A 25,749-nucleotide genomic window follows, 5' to 3' on the forward strand; every position below is an offset into this window, starting at 1 on the left:
CACACATTTGGGGTCACTGTGATGCATTCTGCCGCCCTACTCAAAAACAGGGATGAGCCAAAGGAAATTAAAATAGTGCCTCAGGAATAGACACGATTCAGAGCCAACGTCCAGCCCGCTGAGCGGCCGGCCGGCTCCTCCTGCTGACCCCGCCTCCAGCGGCGATGGGGCCGCAGCCGGGGCTCACGCTCGGGTGACAGCTTCAGACACCAGGAAGGGGGGGCGAGGCCACCGACCTGACTGCATGAGCACCACAGTGAGGGGCCAATCACCTGAGCTTGTGTTCAGAAAACCTTTCGGGGTGGGCTTTGTGTCATAACAACTTCCTCCTCAAATGCGGGGATCACACGGACCCTGCAGGGGACGACTGGCCTGGCTTGTGGGACGGGCGACGGGGAGTGTCCCCTCCCTGCCAGCGCCCCTGACTCGGGCATCTCTATGGTCTCTCCCTCCTCTTGACCTTCTGGCCACGTGGGCAGGGGTCCGGCTGGAAGCACGCCTCACGCGAAGATCAGAGAATCTAGGCCAGGGATCCTGTTAGAGGGCAGCGGGCCTGTGACAGGTAATGAGGCCGGACGGCACCACCAGCGAAGACGGATGTGTGAGCGTGAAGAGAGCGGGTCCCCCTCCTGACTGGGCTGGTGTCCAGGCAGGGACTTCAGAGCCTTCGCCCTAAGGTCCAGCTCCGCCCCCAGCATCTCCCGGCGCAGCTCTGGCGCCGACCCTCTGCGGCGCCCCCTGCAGGCGTCCCCTGCACATTGCGTGCTCAGGAAGGTGGTGAACCGGTCGGGCGGTGCAGCCGGGCTGGGGGCGCCTTTCGCGGGCACACAGGGCTCCGTGCTCCTTCTCAGCCCGAGGGGAGCCCTACTCCCCGCAGGAGACGCTCTCCCTGCCCCCCTTCGCTGCCATTCTCCGCGGCCCCACGTGGGTCTGTCCTGACCCTGCCCCCCGCACTCTGGTTCCTGAGGATTAGGCTGTGTCTGCCTCACAGGCGAGCGCTTGTTAAATCGAGTGTGCATTAAATATATACGTAGCTGCTAAATACATATGTGGGTATAGATGTATATTCCTACGGCTTCCCAGGCCATGGAGTCTTATTAGATCCTGAAAATGACCCTCACGTTCAAACTCTGAAAAGGCACCTGTCAGCGACTCTCCTGTGCCCCCCGGGTGAGCATCGCCGAGCGCTACTGTAAGCTGTTTGCAGGCTAGGACTGCACGTTATCGATATCTTGGACCTATCTTTACTTTTACAAATTTTGTTCAGGACAATCTCGTTGAAGGTGCTTCTGTTGAATTTTGCGTGAAGACTTGTATGTGGATCGGCCTGTGGTCCTGCTGACATCCCCCTTGTCCCACACTGCGGGTCAGGGGTGGCCAGTCGCAGTCCACGGCGCCCCATCCGGCCTGGCCCACGCATCCGTGTGGCCGTCCCGGACCCCTCTCAAGGGCTGTGACAGACTCTGTGGCCTGCAGAGCCTGAGAGCGTCACTGTCTGGCCCTTCCCAGAAAGGGCACCCGCCCCCGCCGGAGGTGGGTGAGCTCGTGCAGGGCGCGGGTGTGCGCTCGGGTCAGGTGGGGGGCCACGCCCTCGATTCTCGGGCCCTCCCTGAATTCTTGTCTTAACTTCCGTCTTTTTCTTTCTCTCCTGCTTAGGCTCACGCCTGCCCCGTTATCTCTGTGGGCGAGCCAAGGCTGATGTCCATTCCCTTCCACGTCGGGCCCGGGACGAGCAGCGCAATGGACATGGTGAGTGTCCACGTCGCGTGGGCCGGGAGCAGACGCGTGGCTCACCGTGGCCCCTTGAACGCTGCCCAACAGCTAACTGTGCCTCCGCCCCTTTTCCAGGAGCCCGTGACCTACGACGACCCTTACGACTACAACAGTACCGGGGACTACGTGCCCGACAACGACACCTCCCCGTGCAGCCTGCAGGAGGTCAGGGAGTTCTCCCGGCTGTTCGTGCCGGTCACCTACTCCTTGATCTGCGTCTTTGGCCTCCTGGGCAACGTCCTGGTGGTGATCACCTTCGCCTTCTACAAGAAGGCCAAGTCCATGACCGACGTGTACCTGCTGAACATGGCCGTGGCCGACATCCTGTTTGTCCTAACCCTCCCCTTCTGGGCGGCCACTCATGCCACCGGCCGGTGGGTCTTCAGCAACGCCCTGTGCAAGCTGGTGAAGGGCATCTACGCCGTCAACTTCAACTGCGGGATGCTGCTCCTGGCCTGTGTCAGCCTGGACCGGTACATCGCCATCGTCCAGGCCACCAAGTCCTTCCGCCTCCGGTCCCGGACGCTGGTGCACCGCAGGGCCATCTGCCTGGCCGTGTGGGCCGTGTCCCTGCTCATCTCCGTCTGGACGTTCATCTTCAACCAGAAGTACACCCTGCAGGGCAGCGAGGTCTGTGAGCCCCGGTACCGCGGGGTCTCGGAGCCCATCCGGTGGAAGCTGCTGATGCTGGGCCTGCAGCTCCTCTTCGGGTTCTTCATCCCGCTGGTGTTCATGATCTTCTGCTACACGTTCATCGTCAAGACGCTGGTGCAGGCCCAGAACTCCAAGCGGCGGCACAAGGCCATCCGCGTCATCATCGCCGTGGTCCTGGTCTTCCTGGCCTGCCAGGTCCCCCACAACATGGTGCTCCTGGTGACGGCCGTGAACATGGGGAAGATGGACCGGACCTGCCGAGGCGAGAAGCTGATGGGCTACACCGAGAACTGCGCCGAGGTGCTGGCCTTCCTGCATTGCTGCCTCAACCCCGTGCTCTACGCCTTCGTTGGCCAGAAGTTCCGCAGCTACTTCCTCAGGATCACCAAGGACCTGCTGTGCGTGCGGAGGAGGCCGAAGTCGCCCGGCTTCTCCTGCTCCCGGCTGCACTCGGAGACCTTCGTCTCCAAGCAGAACAGCGAGACCGCGGACAACGACAACGCCTCGTCCTTCACCATGTGATGCTCCCTGGGGCCCGACTCGAGGACGTGCGGGCCCGCGGGCAGCGAGCAAGGCCAGCGGCGTCCTCCCCGAGGGACCGGGACCGCGACCACGGTGGCCGGGGCTGGCACATCTCCATGGGGTGGTGGGTGGGCTCTGACAGGTGGCATTTCCTAAATTTTCTTGACCCGAAATGCTGATTCTGCTGCATCGGGCAGCCGGCATCCCACCAAACAGGCCTTGGGAAACGCCGACATCCTCAGAAATATTCACGAAACGGCCGCAGACCACAATTTCTTCAGGTCAGAGTAAAAATAAATAAATAAATAAAACACGTGGTTTGTAAAACCAAGACAGAAAAGCACCAACAAAGCAAAGCCCTCACACAGCTCATTCTGGGCAAGAGCTAAACACCCGTCCGTCGGAACTCAGCCGCTGCTGCGAGAAGCCGCGGACGGGCGGCCTGTGCAGCGCTGCCCGGCGACTGCTCGGGGCCTGAGGCCGAGGCAGGGCAGCCGGACACCAGCTCGGGGGAGGCCGGACTCGCTGCGGGTGGACAGGCGCGGTGCAGGGTGAGCCTCGGCGACGGGCGTCACCTCGGGCCGGGCCCCCGAGGCCGTGTCGGGCCATCAGGAGGTGGGACGTTTGCTGTGCTTCCCGTAACTGATTCCCTCTAACGGCCGGTCGGCCTGAGCACCCGGGGCACAGCCGGGGCCTGCAGCCCGCAGCCAGCGCACGCAGGGGTCAGTGACGTTTGCTTAGCAAGTCACCATGCGACTGGAGTTCATAGTGCCGCTTAAAGGGCTAGGGGTTAAACATTTTTCAGAGAGAGACTACTTAAAAAAAAAAGAGCAAGGAAACTTTGCTGAGAAGGCAGGAGGGAATCATGTCCCATTTCGAGTGGGGTGGGAGGGTGTGTGGCCGGGGACTGGCCATGAGGAGGCTGGAGTCCGCTCGGGGGGCCCAGAACCACAGGCACTTCTGCTGCTGGGGTCCGAGGGTGATCAGGAATCAGAATCTCTTCAGCTTCTAGAAAGTTCCTAGAGCTCGTGTCTGGAAGTGCTGTGCACATAACAACATAAGAGGAAAAATACCAACATGTCACAGAAAGACACGCGTGTTAGAAAACGCTGACCTGAATTTGCCCAGAAACTGGCACGTTGAATGCGGACGGATGTGTCCTTTGAAACTCTCTTGTTCTCGGGAGCTTTAGTCAGGTCTCTACATGAAATCCAGGGTGATATCTTAGGGTTCGAAGCCTGAGCTTTAAAACATGGGGTTGTCTTTGTGACATTGCATGCATCTGATTTGCATGTGAAGTAGAGACGGGCTCGCAGCATCCATGTTCCGCCGGGGAGACTGTGGCGGGCAAGGCCCTCACGTCCTTCTAGCCTCTTAGCGGGCGACTCCAGACAACAACGTGAAGGAGACGTTACCCAGACGCCTCTCAGGGGACCGTGGCACAGATGTGACCTACGAGGACAAGCTTGTGTTTCGAACCCGGCACAGGAACATCCGGGTATTTGGCCCCGGGGGAAGTGAGCGCCTCTGCCTAACTGAAACCTGCACGCCAGCGAAGCTTCCCTCTCTCAGCGACAGCCCCTTTAAAATGCAGCCACAATGAATAAAGATGTTTCTAAAATGCACTGGATACTTTGTTTCATTAAGTAACATCTCTCTTCTTGCTGCCCGGGCCTCGGATGAGTCAGGCACATGCGCGGTGGCTTCCGATGCCCTGCGCCGACCCCCGCGGGCCCAGAGCGGTGCGCGCGGGGTTGTCCTGGTCATACCGCAGCGTCTGGAACCCTCCGGTCTGAATTTTCAGATCATTGGAATCAGGGTAACAATTTTATAAGGAGGTTTCACCTCCTGCCTGGTGCTGGAAGAGTAACTGGATCTTTGAATTCAAGATGACACCTCAGGGTCCTTTTTCTAGACCTATTTTGTAAGTAGATGGGGCAGCCCATCATCAGCCGAGAGGGCACAGGCGCTCAGGGGACCTTCGTCCCCCCTCCCGGGGACAGGGCTCTGTGCCCCGCGGGCCCTCCCGCCTGCTCGACGGGGCGCTGCTGCCCTCTGCTGGCCGCAGGCGCCCTGCTCAGAGGCCACACAATTCCACACGGCACAGCTTTACTAGAATCTTATACTATAGTCTCTGAAAATTGGTATAAAATCCTTAGGATAATGAAGTTTAAAAATCTGACTGCAATATTGCTACATTTCACTTTTTTCTTATTGCCTTTAATACTCATATGATAGTAGATCGGCTCAATGTGTTTTGCTCTGTGACTATCTGTAGTGTGTGTGTGTGTGTGTTTTGGTTACAGCACATGGGTGAGTTTATGAACATATATATATGTATATATATGATTTAAGAAATAAGATCTCTATAACTCTTTAGGGCACCTATTTTAGGACAATTTTAAGGGTATGGTAACTAATAAAGAAGATATTTTACTTTAAAAGGTGAGGTATAATCTACTCACCAGAAATTATTTCTGAAACCCTAAGATTAAGCAACCCCATTTCTCTAGCTTTCTAAATTCTGGGGCTATTGGGGCTTGTTTTCCCCTGATGATTAGGACAACTGAGGGTCAGTGTGGCATTCGGGCGAGTCAGCAATCACAGAGAATCACTGCTGCCCTGAGGCTCCTTACTGGCCCACTGGCACCCACCCCACCCCGGGCTCTGTGCTCAGTGAGGGTGTGCAGGTGAAATGCTTTGTCCCCAAAGGGTGCACGGCCTGGCTGGGGATATAAACAAAGGTAACAGAGCAAACTGGTCACTTGAACAAGCAGAGTAACAGCTGCTGAGTGAATGCACCTGGTGGGCCAGGCGCTGAGCTCAGCATCCTGCTCATTACTACATTTACCCCCTCGCTCTGCACCATCCCCACGCTACAGCGGAGAAAAGTCTAGAGCAATTTGCTGGTTCTGCCCAGGTTACAAAGCCGGGAGGTGACAGAGCAGGGTGCTGACCCAAAGGCTCTGACCTTGGCCACCAACCCAGGGACTCCCAGCCCTGGCTGCACATGAACAGAATCAATGAGGCCACTTCCAAAGTGCCAGTGACCAGGCCCCTCCCCAGACCCTGAGTCAGAACACCTGACTGGCTGGGGCATCGGGGTTTTTCTAAAAGCTCCTGGACCCGCCGGCCACACTGAGCAGGAAGGATGGCCCCCGGCTCTGCCTGTGAGACTGGCAGTGGGACCCTGAGAGGCAGCCACACTGTGAAGTGACTTCCCCAGTTTGCCAGGTTAACGTGTGAGCCTGGGGGGGGGGGGGAGAGGCCTGGGGTGGGGGGGGGTGCAGAGGGTGGCCAGCTGCTGCATCCTGGGGTCACGGGAAGGGCCAGAGGGACCGTGTCGGGGAGGCAGCTGTGCCCGGTGCTGGCCCCCAGTCTCTCCGATGGCCTTTGGCTGCTCTGCCCCGCCTGGGCCAGAGGAGACACGTGTGCAGAGGGTAACGGACAATGTCCCTCGGCAGGGGAGCGGTTAAGAAAGGTTTCCAGGATAGATTATTGGACAATCCAGGAAAGAAGGCCTGTGGGGAGTTCATCATAACATGGAAAATGTTTATATGAAAGGGTAGATTTTTAAAGCAGTGGTTAAAATTGCACACACAGTAGGACCAGGGGAAGACAACCAGAGACTTTTAACCGAAAGGGATGCCCACCTGAGGGTGTTTCTCAGCCATTTCACATCTGCACCTGCTCCCACTCCCTTCTGAGCCCTTTGAAGGTCTGTGGACTCGGGAGGAAATGAAACCGTGTAGCTGCTGGAATCGGGCTCCCCGGGACCCCCTGAACACACTGCTCCCTCTTGGTTAGGACGTCACCCGTTTCTTTTTTTTAAGTTTTTGTTTTGTTTTGTTTTTTATAATTTTTATTTTTGTTTAAAGTATTACAGTACAGATGTCCCTTTTTTTCCCCAATGACCCTTCCCCCCCCCCGTTCCTTTCCCCTCCCCAGTCCCTCTCCCCACCATTGTCCGTGTCCTTGGGTTGTGCATATATGCATATAAATTCTTTGGTTACTCTCTCCCCCTCCAGAAATCAGCCAGGCAGCGAAAGAAAAATATCACATGATCTTGTTTATACGTGGAATCTAAAGAACTTAATAAACTGACGAGCAGAATAGATTCAATGACATGGAAGCATAGCTGAGACTGACGAAATGTCACCCGTTTCTTGAGCACAAGCCTGGGAACACGCTCCCCGTTCAAGCTCGGTTCTGATAAGGAGCCCTCTCCCCCACCCCCCGACCTGGGCGGGCAGACAGCTCTGGGAGTGGCAGTGGTTTTGCCATTTTCTGTTGCCTAATACAGTTGGTTTTAACCTTAAATATTACAGAGATCACGGGACCACCCTCCGGGAAAAGCAGTGTCCTCTCTGTGTGGGCGACGCGGGCATGGCTCCCGGTGAGGCTGCCAGGTAAGCGTGGAGCCGCAAGGGACCCCTGTCTTTACAGAGCAGGCCTGACCCTCCCCTAGGATGTTGGCGAGTCCCTCTTGGGGCCCATACCTCCAGGACTGAACAGAAAATGAGAGGCAAGGCAGTTAGGAAGGTGACTTTCAAAATTCTTTGTTACCATCATCAGTCACACGTTTGGGACATAATTTGAAAGGAATGACATGAAAAAATGCAGCCATTGCCTGAGCGTGGAGGGGCTGGGGTGGAGCCTCACCAGCCTTCTCTGCAGTGGCCCCTGGGGCCTTCTGCACAGCCAGCCAGGTGTCACCCCAGGTGTCGGGGGAACCACCATCTCACAGGCTCTTGGTATCGCCCTGGGGGCTCCCCCCGGGAGGCAGACAGTACTGGGGCTTTTTATAGCAGGGGAGCCAAGGAAGCTTTAAAGGCATTTGGAAACTCAGATATAGAAAAATGTTTTAGAGGCCGTCTTCAGAAATCTAGTAGGAAAGTGTCTCTTATCACGACCCCGGGAGTTGTGCCGTCTTTGGCGTGATGTACGGTCTGTACAGGTGAAGCCAACGTGTATAAAATTAAAAACAATTTGTGTAAACAGAACTGAGCAGGGCGGACAACTCACACCTGGAGCCTCCTCGCAGGGCCCTGCCCGACGCCCACGCTCCGGGTTCATCGTCACCAGGCTGTGCAACAATCGAGAAGCAACGCAGACCCTCCTCATTAACGAACCGAAGCCAGAAAATGACTCACAGAGACCAGCCCCTCCCTCCCCTGCTGACCTCCAGGACCGGCCTTCACCTGTGGGCCTGCAGGGCCGCCTGCCTTTACCCTGCGGCGGTTTAACCTGCAGCTGAACTGGGCACCGGGCGGGAGGGGGGGGGGTTGGCAGCTTCCTGGCCTGGGTTTGCTGCTCTGTGATGTGAAGCAGCAGAAGGAAATCCCGGCAAACAAAATACAAAACAACTTTGGCTGCAGTTTTGCTGAGTCTGTGGCCCGATCTTTGCAGAGCAGCCTCAGGTTCGGATTGATGGTCCCGGGTGGTCCCACGAAGCCGGGGCTCGGGAGCCGGCCGCCCCTCAGGAGTCGGAGTCTCTGAGGTCGCCTGGGGCCTGGGTCTCCTGCCCTCGGCCTCGCAGGGTGAAGAGGACCTTCCGGTAGGAGTGCCTGAACGTGGGGTTGGAGAAGCAGTACACCACGGGGTTCAGCACGCTCTGCAGGCCCGTGAGGCTGCTGGTCACGTCAGACGTGTGCACCAGCGCCCTGCGGACCCTGCAACTGCCCGAACCCCGGGAGGCGGCCAGCAGGACCTGGGCCAGGAAACTGGGCAGAAAGCACAGTGCGAACAGCACCACGACCGTGGCCAGCAGCGCCCGTGCCCGCTGCAGCTTGGGCTGTTTGTCTGGGTCCCGGAGCCTCTTCTGCAGGATCCTGATGATGCCCGCGTTGCAGAACAGTATGAGGCTGAAGGGCAGAATGAACTGGATGAAGGACAGCACCTCCTGCCACGTGCGGCTGAAGGAGACGCCAGCACACGGGCCAGAACCTGGGCACTCGGCCTCCGGCACGAGCAAGCTCTGGTGGCTGAGGACCATCATCAGGAGCCAGATGAGGCCTGAGATCCCCTTGGCCGCCCGAGGGGTCAGGAAGTTGACCTTGAGCCGAGGGTGGCCCACTCGGAGGTAGCGGTCGAGAGCCACGGCGGTGAGGAAGGCGACGCCCACCCCCCGGCTGAGGGACCACAGGAAGAGCAGGATCTTGCAGGACACGTGTCCAAAGCTGCAGGTCTTGTGCCTCAGGAAGAAGGTGGCCAGGAAGGGCAGGCAGAGGGTCAGCAGGAGGTCGGCAACCACCAGGTTGAACAGGTAGATGGCGTGGGGCTTCCACACCTTCAGCCGGAAGAGGAACGTCCACAGGGCCACGGCGTTGCCCAGCAGGCCCAGCCCGCACTCCAGCACCAGCAGCGAGGCCACGGCCACTTCCACGGCCACGCTGTGCTCGGAGCAGTTAGGTGGCGGCATGGCCTGCGGATCCGCCGTGGAGACGAGAAACTCCGAGGCGGCCGAGCGCGGAGAAGCTGACCTTCGGGGATGCGCCTCCCCTCGGAGGGAGAGAGGCCCTTTCCTGCGCAGCAGCTCCCGGTTCTGCATTTCCTCCGCCAGAAAAACGCTGAAGCAGCATCGGAACAGTCAAAAGAAAACGAAAACTTGCTTGGGAAAGAGGGTGGGGGTGGGGAGGAAAACCCCCTGCAGCTGGTCCTGTTTTGTTTTGCCTTAAAAAGGGGAAACTGTGGTTCACGCCCCATCGCCCGGCATTAACTTAAAGGGCTACTGTCTGGGAAGCGGCGGGGAGCCTGCTGCGCGCTCCAGCTGCCGAGAGGGAACTGAAGAGCTCAGCTGCGTGGGGACCTTTCGTCTTTGCAAAATTTAAATGATGGTGAAACAAAGAGATTGCTCTGGAGATTGGAAACGCTTCCTGGGGAGCCGAGGCCCCTCTGAGCGTGACTCAGTTTACCCACGGCTGTCAGGTCCGGTTCCTGCCTTCCCCTGGAAGAGGGCTGGACGGCCTGGTCACGTCACGGCTGACCATTTTGCTTGTCCTTTGGTCAAATTTTATTTTCTGCTGAGGGACATCCCTTCCCTCCTGCAGCACCCGGATTAGGATCGAGACCCCTGGGCCCCACTGGCCCGTAAAACCGATGGCTGGTCAAGATGCACAGAGTCCACCACAGAGTCAGCTCCACGCACCCGGCAACATGCCCTGTGTGTCAGGGACAGAGCAATGCTGGCACATGTGGGGGTCGGTAAATAAGCACTGAATGAATCCAGACATCCCGACCCCTGCCGACCCCAGTGCACCGTGGCCCCGACCCCTGCCGACGGGCCTGCCGCTTTTCTCAGCCTTCGTGGTTTCCGTGGCCTCAGAAGCTCCTCACGTCCCATTTTCTTTTCTGGGTCCCACGTCCCTGCCCTGCTCGTCCCTGGAGCGCTGCTTCCCTCCCAGTCAGGGACCTAAGTCACCACCTCTGGCCCCGCTCGCTGAGCTTTAGGAGAGGGGAGCTGTGGCCACTTACAGGAAACAGAATCATTTCAGTAAAAGGAAGTGGGAGCAGCAGCTCGGCGGGAAGTCGGGGGGCGCGGGGCAGCCCCGAGTGCTCCTGGGCGGCTGAGCCTGTGTGGGGCCAAAGAGCTCAGCCGCCTCGGAGAGTTCCAGCCACGTCACAACTCCAAAGGGCTGGACCCGAACACCCTCAGCGCCTCCGGCACCAGGAATCGCTGTGAATATCGTTCACTGTTATAGAAGAAAGTTAATCCTGCAAAAATAAAATTCTTAATGTACAGTAAATGATCGTACTCAGACTCCAGCCCGGGGTCAAAACCATGAAGTGTGCGAATGTGCCTCCTTGTAAAACGGCTGTGGTTTTTTTTTCACCTTTTTGGTGCAGGTTAAAATTAAACCTAGAGTTTCAAACTCAGTGATGGAGAGACCGAGGGCATCTTCCAGAGCGAACACCCGCGAGGAAGCCGTGCGCAGGAGTGAGTGCGGCACAGGCCCAGGACGCTGCACCGGGCCAGGGCCCGCTGACCGCAGGGACAGAGCACCGGGCGCTGGCCCCCTGGGCTAACAGGCCGGCCCAGGACAGAGGCCCACTCGGAACCGGGGGCCCCACGCGGCTGGAACCCCCCGCAGTGCGGCGGGGGCCAGGGCTCGGCCGCCTCGGTTTCTCGTCTCACCCTGCGGCGCACCCTACGGTCAGCACCCTGAGCTCTCTCCGGTGGGCGGTTGCTTTTCTCCATTTCCTTCGTCTCTGCTTCTGGAGACTTCTCGTGTTCCTTGGGGCTTGTTTTTTGTCTCCCCGTTTGGGCTGCCCGTTGGGTTTGTTTCTGTGTCTTAGGTGGGTCCGCGAGGACGCCCGGTCTTTCGGGTGGTCTCGGGTGCAGGCCCACGTCGGGCGCCCTCGGAGTCGCTTCTCACACTGTGCTCCCCCCAGGTCTCTGACTATTACACACCCGGGACCCTGCAGGAGAGGAGACGGGTCACGTCTGACGCGGGGCAGCACCTCCCCTGACCTCTCGTCTCCCCACCCTCACAGGCCGGGGACGGCAGGTGCCGGGCATCGTGCGAGGTGGCGAGAGTCTGACCGTCGCTCCCGTGTCACCGGCAGGTCTTCTTTCTCCCCGTGAGCATCTCTGTTTGTTCTGACATAAAGTCGGCGTAGCCCTGGCCGGCGTGGCTCAGCTGGTCGAGCACCTTCCCTGCACCGAAACGTTGCCGGTTCGATTCCCGCTGAGCATGTGCCAAGGCTGTGGGTTTCACCCCTGGTCAGGGCCACCCGGGCAGCAGCCGATGGCTGTTTCTCTATCACATAGATTTTTTTCTCTCTCCATTTCTCTTTCTCTAAAATCAATACAAAGATATTTTAAAAGACAGTTTACATTTCTTCGAGAATGTGTGCTTGGAGGACAGTTCTTACTATTGAGTGCACACTGAACACTTGATATGAAACATTTTTTCGGCCACCTGGGGGGGGATGTGCCGTGCCCAGGTCCCTGTGTGAGTGGACACGTCCCTCTGGTGGTGAGTGGGCTGAGCTCCCGTCACGTCCGTAAAGGTCGGGCTGTGTTTCGTCTCGTGTGAGCTCCGTGGGGCGCGGGGAGAGGGAAGGGTGCGTCCCTTTAAGACGGGCGGCCGTTTAGAATGAACCCACCTTCCCTCCGGGGGGAGCACCCGTGGGGGGCATGGCCCGGAGGACTGGGCCCCAGCTAAGTGACCGCCATGGACCGGTGAGGGGACAGCGTCTGGCCCAAGCGTGAGGAACGGGGTCTTCCTAGACCGAGGGGTGGGAGGATTCGGGGCCCAGCGCACGGGGTTCATTGTCTTAGAGAAGCGAGAAGAAGGCGCCTTTACAGGGCCACGGCAGCGACGAGTTCAGGCCAGGTCTGCCCAGAACGTTCGCGACCCGCCCGGGGAAGGAACGACCAGTGATTAGGCTGCTAGTTTTTGTTGCTGGAAGATTCGATCGTCTTCCCGGAGAAAACAGACGCTGAGCCCAGCTTGCTTTCCTGTCTCCGTGGTCCAATTGTTCATTTTTTGAAGTGGTTTTTAAAATTGATTTCGGAGAGGAAAGGAGAGAGAGGGAGAAAGCGAGAGACCTGCCGGCTCCTCCCGTGCACGTCCTGACGGGCGACTGACCCGCCGCCCGGGGTGTGCCCCACTGGGACTCGAACCCGCAGCCTGTTGGTGCAGGGACACTGCCCCAGCAACCGGGCCGCCGGCCGGGGCAAAGCTGTTCACTTTTAGGCTCATCTGTAGTTAGACGTTTATGACGAACGCGTCCTCGCTATAACCTGAGTTCCCTCCTGCGGCCGCCCCTCCCGAGTGCTCTGTGTGACAAGGTCCTGGACCCCCTGTGCCGGCCTCGGCCCTTTCCGGTCAGGAGCCCGGTGTCCTCAGAACGGAGAGGAGGGGAGGTCAGCCGAGGGGAGTCCGGGGGCACGCCGCCCCCGCTTTCAGGGAGCCCCAGCTCGCCCGGCTCTGCTGTGTTTTTCAGGCGCCGTGAGCTTCGTGGGTCAGGCGAGGGGGCCCTGCGCCCTCACACGGCTGCGCACTGACACGCGCCCTCCGGTTCTGAGGCCGCAGCTGGAGAGCGGGGACCGGAAGGCGCTGGAGCCCGGGGGCAGCGGCTCCCTGGCTCCCTAGGAGCTGGGCCCTCGGGTGGCTGCCCCAGTCGGCCCAACGTCTCCCTCTGGAGGGGACAGAAAAGCTACCCATCAACACAGCGGCTGATGTGATGTTTTTAGGTGGGTGTCTTATCTGATGCTTTTAGGTGGGTGCCCACTGAGCTCCTAAGTTTCCCCTTGATTCTGCCCCGATCATGAATCTGAGACAGTGCTGGCGGCCAGCGTTTCCACCGAGTTTCTGTAAATTAAAGCATTTTCTATCGGTTGCCAAGGAGAGGCCACGTGCGACCTGTTCCGTGGTGTCCAGGCACTGGATGACTCTTCACTGGGTCAGCGTGTAAGCGCCGAGCAGGGAGATGGGCTGTGGTGACGAGGTGCCCCTCACGCCCGTCAGAGGAGGGTGGGGAGGCTGTCACCCGCCCCCGCCTCCTGATGGGCCCCCCTCCCGCCAGAATGCTGGAGGCTCACCCGGAGGCCGAGCAGCCCGCAGACGGCGGCCGCCCTGAGGAGCACGGGGCCGGGGCTAACGCTCAGAAGACGGCTGAGGTCTCCCGGGGAGGCGGCCGGGCCGAGGAGGTGCTGGTGAGTCAGGCAATGCCGGGACGCGGGATGCTGGGCACACGGGGCTCGCACGGCGGGGACCCCGTCACTGGCCGTCACCCCGTCCCGGGGTTCAGTGTCCCAGCTTCCCCCCTGCAGGACTGTGCAGCGATGCTCAGCACAGACGCTGGCCTGCGTCCTTCGGGAGGGAGCACAGCGCTCGAGGCTTTATCTTCTGGCAGATGAGAGGCAGGGTGGGGAGCTCAGCTCTGAGATTTCAGCTTAGTGTCCCCAGTTTAGGACAAGGCGCAGCCTCCAGAACCGGGCTGACGACAACAGGAACGTTGACATGACTAAAGTTTTCCCACCAAACGCCTCGAACTCCGTCAGCTTCCTGTCCGACCTCTCGGGAGAGTGTGCTTTTCCCCCGACACTGTTTCCCAAGGGTAGACGTCCCGTCTGTCCCCCGTCCACTGCGCGGTCTGTCCCATGGCTGTGACCACGCAGGGCAGGACTCTACCTTCTAGCAGTTTGTCCTCGGAGCACAGGGTCCAAGGAGAGCAGGGCCCATGGAAAAGCTAGCGCGTGGGGTTTAAACGGCCATGGCTTCTGACTTCTAAAGAGCTGCTGAAATATCCGTTTCAATACGACGCAGCGTTTTCCCTCCTGGTTCCGGGAATTGGGACGTATTAGCCAAGGGACACTGGTAAGAACCACACAGTGAGTCCTCACTTAAGGTCCTCGGCGGGTCCTCCAGGTTTTAGCAAAACGACAGATAAGGAATCAATTTTACGGCAGGCTGGCCGCCTTCGCCTGGCTGTATTATGCGGAATAATACATTACGAACACGACTTAATAATAACAGTGGGTAAAGCATTACAGTCTGTCTAGCCCCTCGGAGGCCAGAGGCTCTGGCTCTCTCCTGGAAACGTTTGGTGACCCCCAGGAGTGACGTCGGGGCCGTGTGCTCTCTCCCCGACGACAGCGGCTACAGCAGCAGGTGGCCGGGCTCCACCAGCATCTCCGGAGACAGGAGGCCCGCTGGTCGGCCGCCCTCCGCAACCTGCAGACGCAGATCGACGCCCTGAAGGAGCGGGACCCGGAGCTGCGGGGACTGGACGACAGGAGGCCCACGGCCTCCCCTCAGCCCAGGAGAAAACCAGACGCTCTGGTACCAAAGGGCTCTTCTGTTTCACTTAGAAGTAGCATCAACACCGAGGTGCGGGCCCCCTCCCCGGGCACGGTGGTGCCTCTCACCTCCCGGACCCGGACCCGAGAGGGCTGCTCCCTTGGAGTCCACTCCGCTCCCCATAAATAGCTAATGACGATCACTGCCCAGATCGGGGCTCTCACGGGCGCCAGCACGTCTGGTGTCCAGACCTCTGGTCACACACCATGGCCGGGTTTCCACGGCCCGGCACATGCTGGCCGTCCGCTCACTCACTACAGTGACCCCATGAGACAGAGCTGGTGACCAAGGCCACTTCTGGCCACGTGGCTGGTGACCCGCAGGCCTGAGCGTGAGTAGCCTGAAATACCACGTCCCACCGGAAGGGCCTTCTGTCCCCGACTTCACTCTGTAGGCGGGAGCGTGACATCGGGCGTCTCGGGCCTTGGTGAACCGAGAGGCGGCACCAGGCCAGGGAGGCATTTTCCTGCTCCTTCAGTACGGTCTCAGCTGAGGACCCGTAACCCGAGGAGATGAGCTTGGGCGTCGTTTATTTTGTTGCCTCTGGGAACCTGGGATAATTTGAAACAGAAAACATGAGAAACACAAAGCCCACGGTGGCCACGTGTCCGTGACGTGGCGGCTTCCGTGAACATCTTCCCCACGTGGAGGGAGAACCAAGCCCACCCCCACCCCGCCTCCCTCCTTTTATCTCAGGACGCTGCTGCGATCATTGTTAACGGGTTAAAATTGAATTTATCTCACAGCCACTGTACCTCCGAGGATGCGAACATTCCCCCTGAGTGGCGTTTGTGATAAATTGCCCTTTAGGTGCCGAAACCTGCTTTTGGAAAAATTTCACCTCTGTCGGCAGATGAAGAAACGGTGACAAAACACGCTGGCCGAAAAAGTCACAGTGCCACCCTCATGGGTCAAGGACTGTCACCTCAACGTGCACCTTCTTCCCAGGTGACCCCGAGTGTCCGTAACCTTCACAATGGGCAGAGGCTCAGACCCCAACCCACGTGTCCCACCCACATCTCACCTTGAGCTCCTGCCTCCCTGGGATTGCAGGTCCCCGGGGTCACGTGCCACCCACAGTCACATGCTGCCTAAGGCGGGTTTTTAAAGCATCTTTTAATGCTGTTTGGCTCCTGGGTCCTATGGCTTTAAAGCCGGGATCTCCTGGGGTCAATGCTTTCAGCATGGGCTGCTCTGTGCAGAGTTTTATTTTTGTTTTTAATGGTCGTTTTAAAAATTTTTACAATTTTAGAGGAAGGGAGAGGGAGAGAGAGAGAAACATCAATGATGAGAGTCATTGATCGGCTGCCTCCTGCTGGGGATCGAGCCCACAACCTGGGCCTGGGCCCCGACCTGGAATCAAACCGGGACCTCCTGGTTCATAGGTCGACGCTCAACCGCTGAGCCACGCCGGCCGGCAAAGCAGTAACGTTTTTAATAAAATGAAGGGTAGGAAAAGTTCTATTATATACTTTTAAACTCAGTTCTAAGGGCTCTATTTTGCTACGACGGCAAATCTTTCCTCTGCGCTCAGTTGTAACTTTCCTGACTCCCGCAAGCACCTGGGCTCGAAAGTGGGCAAAGGCAGGCACCGGGTCCTGCTTTTAGGGCACCAGCCAGCGTCGCGGTGGCCCAGCTCCTGTGATCACCAGCACGGTGTGGGGCGGGTGTTTCTGGATAGTAGGATTGTTATTAACAACGCCCATGTTTGTTTTCAGCCAATAAGTATAAAGGTAGAAAGAATCGAGTCTGGGAAAATTGTATCGTGTGAAAATGGAGATAAAACTCTGTCCATCAGCCTGCGGGTCAGAAGGGCAGCGTCCGCCGCGAGGGGCCCGCGCTCTGCAGAGAGGTCGGCCCTGGCCGAGGGCGCGAAGGTAACGTTAGAGAACATACTGACCGGCGCCAGCTACGTCTAGTCTAGATGTAGATGAAATTCCACGTAGAGCTGATAACAGTCCTTAATTTATCATTCAAAACAATTTTAAATTTTTGGAATAATTACATTTCCACAGATAAATAGTTGAGTTTTTCAGATTTGTCTCTAATGCTGAAAAAGTAAACTAACTGAGCTGACGGCCGCTCGCCGGCCCACGCTCTACGTATTTCTGCGTTTTATAAAAGTGCCATTTCCCCTACTGCCAAGTGTGGTGCCGTGGGTCAGATCCCGGGGCTACTGGGAAACATTTGGGGTGCAGTGGCTTCCTGCAGCGCCTAGTGTGTGACCTGAGCCACTGCCGCTGAAGTGACCGGGTCAGGTTCTCGGACTGTCCTTGCTCCTAGGCCGCCCACCCGTCCGGCCAAAGTCTGCCGAGATCGAGGGGCAGGAGATCCACGGGGCCGGCTGCCCGAGACGTCCCGGTCACGGAGGACGGCCCCGCAGCCCAGGACGGCGGTGAGCTCGCCCGGCCTGGCCCCTCGGCCGGTGCTGTCTGGTCTTACAGCGGTGTTTGCCCCAACCTCGTGGCCGGAGCGTGCGGTTCACGGAACTCCCTGGTTTCTGACCCTCACGGGGTCCCTTTCTGTCTGTCCTGCCAGCCCCCCCAGCCCCACCCCACACGCACCCAATGGTCCTCGGGGACGGCCATTGGCTGGCTTTCCGAGCTGCCACCTCAATAGAAGAGTCCCCAGGGTCTTCTCCCCCCTTTCCTGAGCTCGGGGCTGTCAGTACAGCCGCTCAGGGCCTTCTGCCCCTGGGGTCCCGCCAGCACCTCAGGTCCCACCAGCGCCTGGGTCCCTCCAGCGCCTGGGTCCCATCTGAAGGACAAAAGGGCCCCATTGGGTGAAAATTTCCACCACCACCCCTTTCAGGGCACCTGCAGGAACCTATCCCCGAAAACACCTGTGCCCATGATGTGGGCTCTGTCCCTCAGGCGTGGAGCTCACAAGGCCCACGGGCCCCGCAAGCCCAACAGCTAAAACACAAGCGCTTGTCTTCCTCAGACCTGAGCTCCTCACCCCCCTCCGTCCCCCGATCCCCTTCCTTTCCCCTGGGCAGAGGCCCGAGGACTGTTTCAGGTCCCCCACTCCCCTCCCCTTCCCTCCCCTCCCCTCCCCTCCCCCCAGGCCAGCCCACTCCTCTCCTCTCTGGCCTGGGGCCTGGCCCAGCCCTGTACGCTTCCCTCCGAGTCCACCCTAGTGTCCCCCATCCCAGGCGGCCTCTCACCTTGGCCAGGGTGGCTCACAGACACGAGGCCCCTCACCCCCACCCGAGGACTTTCATTCCTCTGCGTGGCCGGAATCACTCCTCGCCTCCACCACCTTGCTCCCCTGCTCAGGCTCCAAACCATCTCCGTTTACCTGTCGGTGGCTTTGGGCTTCTGCTACCCCCTCGGCCTCAACCTCCAAGTATTATCTCAATTGATAATCAGTTCCGATTATCAGCTGATTATCAATTGGTGCTGCTTCCCCTGACTGCCCTGGACGCCCCTGTGCACACACCAGGATCCGCGGGTCGCGTCTCTCCCGCGTCTGTCCTCACACTGGCCACGAGCCACCCAGAGGCAGGGCGGTGCTTGCTTCACCCTGAGCCATCTCCGTGAGCGTGACGTCAGCAGGTGCTCACTGCACATGTTCGTAAGTGGGTCACGTCCCTCACACCTCACTGTCACCTGCTGTCCCGGCCCCAGGTTTGCATAGCGATCTCATGAAAAAAGAGACCGGTTCACATCGGTTTAAACGGGACGCCTAAGTCCCATGAGGACAGTGACACCTTCAGGGTGCGAGTACACTGTCCCCGAACGGCTCCGCTTTGGTTTTGCAGACAGTCGCTCGTCGCCCTCCCCGAGCCCTGATGGCAAGTCCCTCACCGGGGCGCAGACTGAAGAGCTTGCCTGTCCCCCCGAAGACACGGAGCCCCAGGTGCGTGGGGAGAGGGCAGGCCCCCCGTCTCCCCAGGAGGCCTTGTTCGCCCTCCCGTCCGGGGGACCAGTGCTTCCGGGACAGGACGCAGCCCCTGGTCCACGTCTCTCGCCGCCACCTCTCAGCTCTGGAGGAGGCAGGTGCCCCGCGGTGGTGGCCCCGGGACGGGGTGGAGGAGGGACCAGCTCCGGCCCCAGGGATCTGTAAGGTCTCAGGGGGACGCACCAGCGTGGAGCCGGGACCCCCAGCTCCCTGGTCGACCAAACGGCCCCGCATCCGGAGCCTGTTTGCTGGCCGGTCGGAAGCTCCTTCTCGTTTCCACTTTCTGTGGCCTGAAAGAAGGCGGATTTGTGCTCTTTGGGCAGATAAACAACAGGGAATGCTGCTGGCAGTAAGGCTTGAGTTCAGTTAAATGTTTTTATTTCTTTAGTGTAGTCATCATATGGGGTTTTTTTTTGGGGGGGGGCTGTGTAGTTTGAACATCTCATCTTATCACCTCAACAGGAGGGATAAGAGAAATCAGTGATGTTCCTTAAGTATTTGTTAAGTCCATGGACGAATCTGTCACTCGACCTAAGACGCCTCCAGGCTGTGGGCACAAAAAATAGTAACTCAGGGTTTCCTCCTCTGAGTACAACCCACCCGTCTGTCTAACCCACCTGTCTATCTCTGTATTTTTTAAAATCTTTTTTAAAAGTATGTTTTTTACTGATTTCAGAGAGAGGGAGAGAGACAGAAACATCAATGATGAGAGTCATGGGTCGGCTGCCTCCTGCCCGCCCCCTGCTGGGCATTGAGCCCGCAACCAGGCCTGTGCCCGACCGGGAATCGAACCCCGATCTCCTGGATCCTGGGTCAGCGCCGAACGGCTGAGCCCCGCCGGCCGGGCTGCCCTGTGCCCCTGCCTCACCCCACCCTGTTCTCCTCGTTGCCGCAGGGTCTCCTCTCGTTGCCTCTTTGGATACGATGAAATTCTTCATTTGCCTATTTGCACGTTTCTTTCTTCTTCTAATGTAAACCCAAGAAATAATAACTGATTCTATAATGTTCTTATGCGGAACATTTAAAACACTATTTGTGCTTCTTCATTTTGAGAGGTAATCGTTCTTTAAGCCTCATTGGGGATTTTGTTGCTGGTTAAGCGATTGATCTTCCGGGACTGAGCGGGACACAGCTTTGCTTCATTTGTCCCGTTGGCTGGGGACCAGGGTGAACTTGAGGGCTTGGTCCAAACCTCAGACCGATCGGTGGCGGCTGCGGGGCCAGCAGGCGGTGCAGCCATCGGTTCTGCCTGGTGGGTCGCAGAACATGCTTTCAGGAGTCCAGGGCCAGCGTCCAGGCCCCTGGGCATCCCCCAGTGGATGCGGCTCCTGAGCTCCCAATAACCACCCATCACTGCGCGGGGCTCTCACATGTGCAGGAACTGGCTCAAGCTGTCGAGATTCTTTCTGTCAGCTTTCCCTTCTGCTGATCTTTACATAAATAGTATTTTCAGTTTGAAGATAGAGATTTTTTCCTAAATTTCTAGTTCGGCACTCTGCACATGAAGTTTGTATTTGCCGATTATGAACTGAAACCAAAAAATCTTCAGGAAACGGTAGCGAGCGTGTGGGTCAAAGGCATGGGATACACAGGAAAGGGAAATTTACAAAGGACAATTTCTACCTAGTAACTACTGCAGCGTATGTGCCTCAGGATTTCCAAATTCACCAAAGTCAGTCACCTCGGATTATCTAGACTGATGATTAATACATTGATCATTTAGGCAAATTTGCAAAATGTGACCTTAAGGAAAACAGACAATTGTAGGACAAATCATAGCGTCCGTCACTCATGCCCAGATCCAGGGGTGCGGACTTGGAGCCGACGGGTTTAGTGAGCATTTGTTCATGGAAACACAACCAGCAGGTCGGCCAGGCCGTGCAGGTGACGGGCTATGATGATTCTGAATAAAAGAAAAAGCGTAACGAAACCGCAGTGATCTTCCATTTGGACTCTTGTGTTTCCATGAAGGTGGATGAGACACGCGGTGCCGGCCGTGAAATCGTCACCTTCTCAAACGGCGCCGAGAAGGACACGGGCACCAAGACCACCGTCCTGCGGTTCTTCAACGGAGACGTGAAGAAGATCCTGCCGGACCGGAGAGTGGTGTGCACAACCCGCCCACCTGCCGTTCCGAAAAATCGGAGCCAACCAGTTATTAGAACTTTTCCCCGTGGGCTCAGGCATGAGGGCTGGGTAACGGGGCAGGGGACGGGCTCTCTGTCGGTCGACCATCCCAGTTTCTACCCACGCTCGGGCCTCAGGTTTGCGTAGCCAGGAGAGAATCATCGCCGGCCCCTCCTGGCTGTGAAGTCTCGCTCAGCCAGTTAGTGACCGGCAGGCCTCAGGTGTCAGGCCTGTCCCGGTGAAGGACCGAGGGCCGCACCGCGCCCCAGGACCTCCCAGCTCGGGCTGTCCCCGTTTCTGTGGCTTTATGATGACGCTCCCCTTCGAAGCCCCACCTCCCTTCCCAGGGGCAGGTCAGGCCTCTCCCACCTGCAGGACGTGCTTCGCCCGGTGAAACCCAGGGTCGTGACGACAGCACACTCTGCACCCAGCCCAGCGCCTCTGTGCCCGCAGGTCTATTACTGTGCGAGCGCCCGGACCACACACACCATCCACCCCAGCGGCCTGGAGGTCATGCGGTTTCCCAACAAGCTAACAGGTGAGCGGCCACCAAGAACGTGCGTGTTTACCTGCCCACCGCGGGTGACGTGCCGGGACTGCGTGGGGGGACGTGGGATATTGGAGCCTTTCGGGCAAGTTCTCCACGGCAGCCGGTGTCCAGGAAATTCGGGGCTTAGGTCACCTAATGAAAACGGAGGTATACATTCTTTCCTGATTCTTGTATTTTTTGGAATATTTTTTTATTGATTGATTTGAGGGGGAGAGAGAGAGAGAGAAAACAACATCAGTTTGTTCCACTTAGTTGTGTGTTCACTGATTGCTTCTTGTATGGGCCCTGACTGGGGATCGAACCCCCAACTTTGGCCTATCCTGACTACGCGTTAACCAACTGAGCCACCGGCCAGGGCCTTTCCTGAATCTTATGAAATAGCTGCGAGCCCGCGGCTGCCGCGGGTCCCGGATGCCCAGAGAAACGCCACCAGACCCCAGCCGCAGGCCATTGCTTTAGCTCCTGTGCATCGGCATGGACGCCGTGAGCCAGGCTACCAGCGAGTGGCGCCCGGCTGAGCTCGGCAGCTTCGTTCCTGCAGAGGCCGTCGGGTTCCCGCCTCGAGCTCAGCGTGGACTCGAACGCAGGGCTCTGGCTAACGCCCGAGGTCCCCCCTGTGGGCCAGCTTCACTTTGCAATGGTCTGATTTTCTCTCTCGTTACATGGAATCCGTGTTGATCACATTAGTGACCTGATTGTGGCCCGAGGGCCCCGCTCCCGGTGGTGCAGGCCCATCGGCCAGCAGTCCTCCCGCGGAGGGACCCTCGGCTCTGGCACCCCCTCCGTCAGCATCACCGCTGGCCACCGGCCACCGGAACTCTGAGGGCGAACGTCGCCTCTGGAGTGAATTTTTGAAAGACTTTCGTTAAAGGGGAACCGTCTCCCCAACGTTGCCCTTGTCCCCGTGGCTGTCACACTGTCTGTGGGAAACGGAGGCACTTCCGTCTTCAGGAGCGTTTGTCCTGTTGAAACAAAGGCCTGTCCCGGGCTGAGCCTGGCCGTCTTCCGAGACTGTGCCTGGGGAGGCCCGTCAGCCACCCGAGTACGGGGCCGTGTCTCTCCCGGGCTGCGGGCAACTCGGACGTGCCAAAGGGAAGCTGCGAAGGGCTCTCGCAAAGGGAAAGGCGTGTGTACCGAGCGCCAGGGCTTGGCCCTGTCTGCAGTTCCAGGCACCCTGGGGGCCTGGGAACGTGTCCCCCGAGGACACGGCAGCTGCTGGAACATGTGTTTTGAACAAAGGCTACAGGGGGCCGCAGGTGGAAGCTGCCGGTTAAAAATGGGCAGGGCCTGGGCTGTGGCACACAGCGTCACGCCAGCTGCGCGTTCGGAAGTCGCTGGGAGGTCTTATAAATTCTCATCACAGGAAAACAAATTTGTGTCACTGCATGTGGTGTGGAGGCGAACCAGACGCAGACGTCACAGGACAACTGTGCCTCAATAAAAAAGGTCGTTTTCTGCAGAAAAACTCCACCCTGACGGCTCCAAGGAAACCCTGTTTCCCGACGGGACGGTGAAACGTGTCAGCGACGGGCGCGAGGAGACTGTGTTTCCTGACGGGACGTCGGTCCGCGTGGAGAGGTCGGTGTGGGGACGGGGTGGCCCAGTCTGAAGCGCCGAGTGTTTGGTTTGTGCCGTCGAGAATTTCTTCAGGTTAATTCGATTTTCATAAAAGCTGACATGTTTGTCTAGATACAGGGGGTGGCAAAAGTGGTTTGCAGCTGTGGGCACGCGAAATGCAGTTTATTCTTGTTATTATTTATTCCTGAATCATTTGTTTTTCCCTACGAACAAGTGTAAGCCTACTTTTGCCCAGCCCTGTATCGTAACAGAAAGTGTCGCTGGGCCTGAAGCTGTCACGGCCTCACCCGCTTCCTTCTCCGAGAACAGGGGCTTTAAGTGTTTTCTTCACCGACACTGGGCTTGAATTGTAACCACAAAACTGATTCTGGCCTGGAGCGTGTGCCCACCTCAGGCCACGCTGCCCAGGAGCCCGCGTCCGGAGCAGAACACGCGTGAAGGACCGTTTGAGAAACAGCGCGAGGGGCTCACGGGTTATGGTCCCGATGCCAGAATGTGCCGCCCAAAGACCCCATCCCCGCCCCCCCCGGGTGCCTGTGTGGGTTGCAGGGTTCGGGCTCTCGCTGCTCCTCCACCCACAGCCAGGGGCCCGAGTGTGGGACGTGCGCCCCTGGCCCCGTCCTCCGCGGTTCTGCCGCCAGGGGCCCGGTCGCTTCTCTCGGGCGGTTGTGGCAGAGCCGTCCCCCTCTCAGCAGTCAAATTCGTCTTCATAGCCTCTGGGGTCGTTTTCCTGAACGATTCTCATGTTCCTGTCACCACCTGGGTGAAATCCGGCAGCCCCCCCTCCCCGTCGGGACGAAACTCTCAGCACAGGGTGTGACCAGGCCCCACCGGCCCCCCCAGTCCCGCCCCTGGCGCTCGTCCCCCAGGTCAACCCCCTGGGTCCGCTTTTGCCTTCACCACCCCGCGGTCGTGCCACCAGCCCCCCTTGCTCCCGCCCTCGCCGCCCTGGCTCCGGGAGGCGCACTAGCGCAGCTTTCTCTCCAGGAACGGCGACAAGACCATCGTGTTCAGCAACGGGCAGAGGGACATTCACACGGCCCAGTTCAAGAGGCGGGAGTTCCCCGACGGCACCGTCAGGACGGTGTTTTGCGACGGCCGCCAGGAGACCAAGGACGCCTCCGGGAGGGTGAAGGTCAGAGACGGGACCGGAAGCTTCCTCCTGGACCAGAAGTAGACCATCCGCCAAACACAGCATCTGTGTGACAGTCGATTACACTGGTGTTAAAATAAGGACAATACACGAATGACACTCACGGCCCCAGTGACGGAGAACCACCCGCGTCGTCCGGAAGTCGCAAAGGAAGAGCCGCCTGCTCCCGGCTTCCTGGCTGGGGAAGCGTGAGATGGGCACCAGCCGGGGGCAGGAGGCCGTGGAAGCCGCTCCAGGACCCCCGGGGGGCTGCGGGCCTGGCCCCTTGGGCCACGTGGGTCTCCCGCACGTGGCGCTCTGTCCTCTTGGTCCCTCGATGGGCCATTTGTCCCCGCGGTTTTCCTGACCCTCCCATCGGAGCTCAGCTTCTTCTGGTCCACTCGGCTCTCCCGTGGCTCCTGGGGTTCTTACAGCTTCTGCAGGTGGACACCCCCCGTCTCTATAAACAGACATCTTATCGATAGAAGGAAGGAAACCGCGTCCCTGCTTATTAAAAGGAATAACGTTAACTGTGTCCTGTCGCGTTATTGGCCTTATAACTGGACGTGGAGCCTTTTGTGCGGCTCCTTCCAGCCGCATCCTGTTTTCATACAAACGCTGGGGCTTCAGACGTCGGGCTCCTCAGAGGTTTTCTCGTCAGGCAGGAGTGACACGGGGGGTCGGAAAGGTTCTGACACTGGACACGGGGACAGAAACCCAAGAGCAGGAGGCCCTTTCAAGCCTGGCCGACAGGTGCCCCCAGGGGGAAGCTGCTGGGCACAGTGCTCGGCGCAGGGCCCGGGATCTACAGCAACAGTCACCTGGGCGTTCTGAGGGGAGGTTGTCACTAACTCACCTCACTCTAGGTGACTGTTTGGTCAAGTTGAAGAAAGTTTTTTGGAACAAAAAATGGTCAACGAAAAACCAGTATGTCCCCTGGCCTGGCTCAGGGGCTCTCCTCGGAGGACAGACTTCGTCGGCGGGCTCTGGGCTCACCGCGTGGGAATCAACGCTGGGTCCCACGGGTGCTCTCTCGGGGGGTCCCGGTGAGGCCTGCGGCCTCAGGGTCATACTTTACGTCTCCAGTCCTGTCACTGGTCGCCTTTCAGGGCACCGGCTGGGGAGGAAGAAACAGAGTCGCAGAGACTGGAAGGAAAGAACCGGCCCCTAAGTGAGAGCCTTGTTCCCTACACACACACCCTCGGGTGCAGGTGGACGTCCCCAGGTGGAGGGGTGACCGCCTTAGAATTCCTACATTTATAGTCCTGTTTGACCTTTGTAAGGAAACCGCTGGGCGTCGCGAGGAAGGGGCGCCGAGCCAGGGGCGGGAGGGCTGGGGTCGTGGACGCTGCGGTGGGGCCGGGCTTGGGGAGCACCAGGCGGGGGGCAGACAGGCCCTTCTCTCCCACCTGTGCTGCGGGGACGGTGGCAAACCCTGCCCACCGGGGGGTGCCGTGGGACCGCCGTGGGGGCGGCGGGAGGGCCAGGCCTGCAGCGAGGTCTCCTGGAAAAGCTGGGAGCTCAGGGCTGGGCCCACGTGGCTCCCACAGGCCACGGCCCCTGGCCGCTCCCTTCCCGCCTCCTGCCCTCCCAGGGCGCTGAGCCCGTGGGAGAGAAGTTCAGTGGCCGCCGGGTGGCTGCCCCGGTTCAGGTCACCCAGCTGTGCCACCTGCCCCGTTCCTCCCCCTTGCGCTGGGAAT

General features: G+C 58.8%; 3 protein-coding genes across 3 annotated transcripts; 2 read left to right on the forward strand and 1 right to left on the reverse strand.

Annotated features, from left to right (window-relative positions):
- Positions 1 to 1,740: 1,740 nt before the first annotated feature.
- Positions 1,741 to 2,949, forward strand: CCR6 (C-C motif chemokine receptor 6). The gene has a single exon (XM_087817790.1). It carries the CDS (start codon positions 1,741 to 1,743, stop codon positions 2,947 to 2,949), a length of 1,209 nt encoding a protein of 402 aa, XP_087673916.1.
- Positions 2,950 to 8,428: 5,479 nt separating this feature from the next.
- On the reverse strand, positions 8,429 to 9,370 carry GPR31 (G protein-coupled receptor 31). Its single transcript, XM_016212922.2, has one exon. It carries the CDS (start codon positions 9,368 to 9,370, stop codon positions 8,429 to 8,431), a length of 942 nt encoding a protein of 313 aa, XP_016068408.2.
- A 2,755-nt stretch (positions 9,371 to 12,125) lies between these two features.
- TCP10L (t-complex 10 like) lies at positions 12,126 to 24,094 on the forward strand. The gene is made up of 11 exons (XM_087817791.1): positions 12,126 to 12,133; positions 13,483 to 13,612; positions 14,556 to 14,741; positions 15,570 to 15,707; positions 16,478 to 16,636; positions 17,043 to 17,154; positions 18,478 to 18,620; positions 20,634 to 20,808; positions 21,226 to 21,327; positions 22,800 to 22,917; positions 23,905 to 24,094. The coding sequence occupies exons 1-11, from the start codon at positions 12,126 to 12,128 to the stop codon at positions 24,092 to 24,094; spliced, it is 1,461 nt and encodes a 486-aa protein (XP_087673917.1).
- The last annotated feature ends 1,655 nt before the right edge of the window (positions 24,095 to 25,749 follow it).

Source organism: Miniopterus natalensis, chromosome 5 (genome assembly GCF_054644295.1).
Source record: "Miniopterus natalensis isolate mMinNat1 chromosome 5, mMinNat1.hap1, whole genome shotgun sequence".
Taxonomy (NCBI): domain Eukaryota; kingdom Metazoa; phylum Chordata; class Mammalia; order Chiroptera; family Miniopteridae; genus Miniopterus; species Miniopterus natalensis.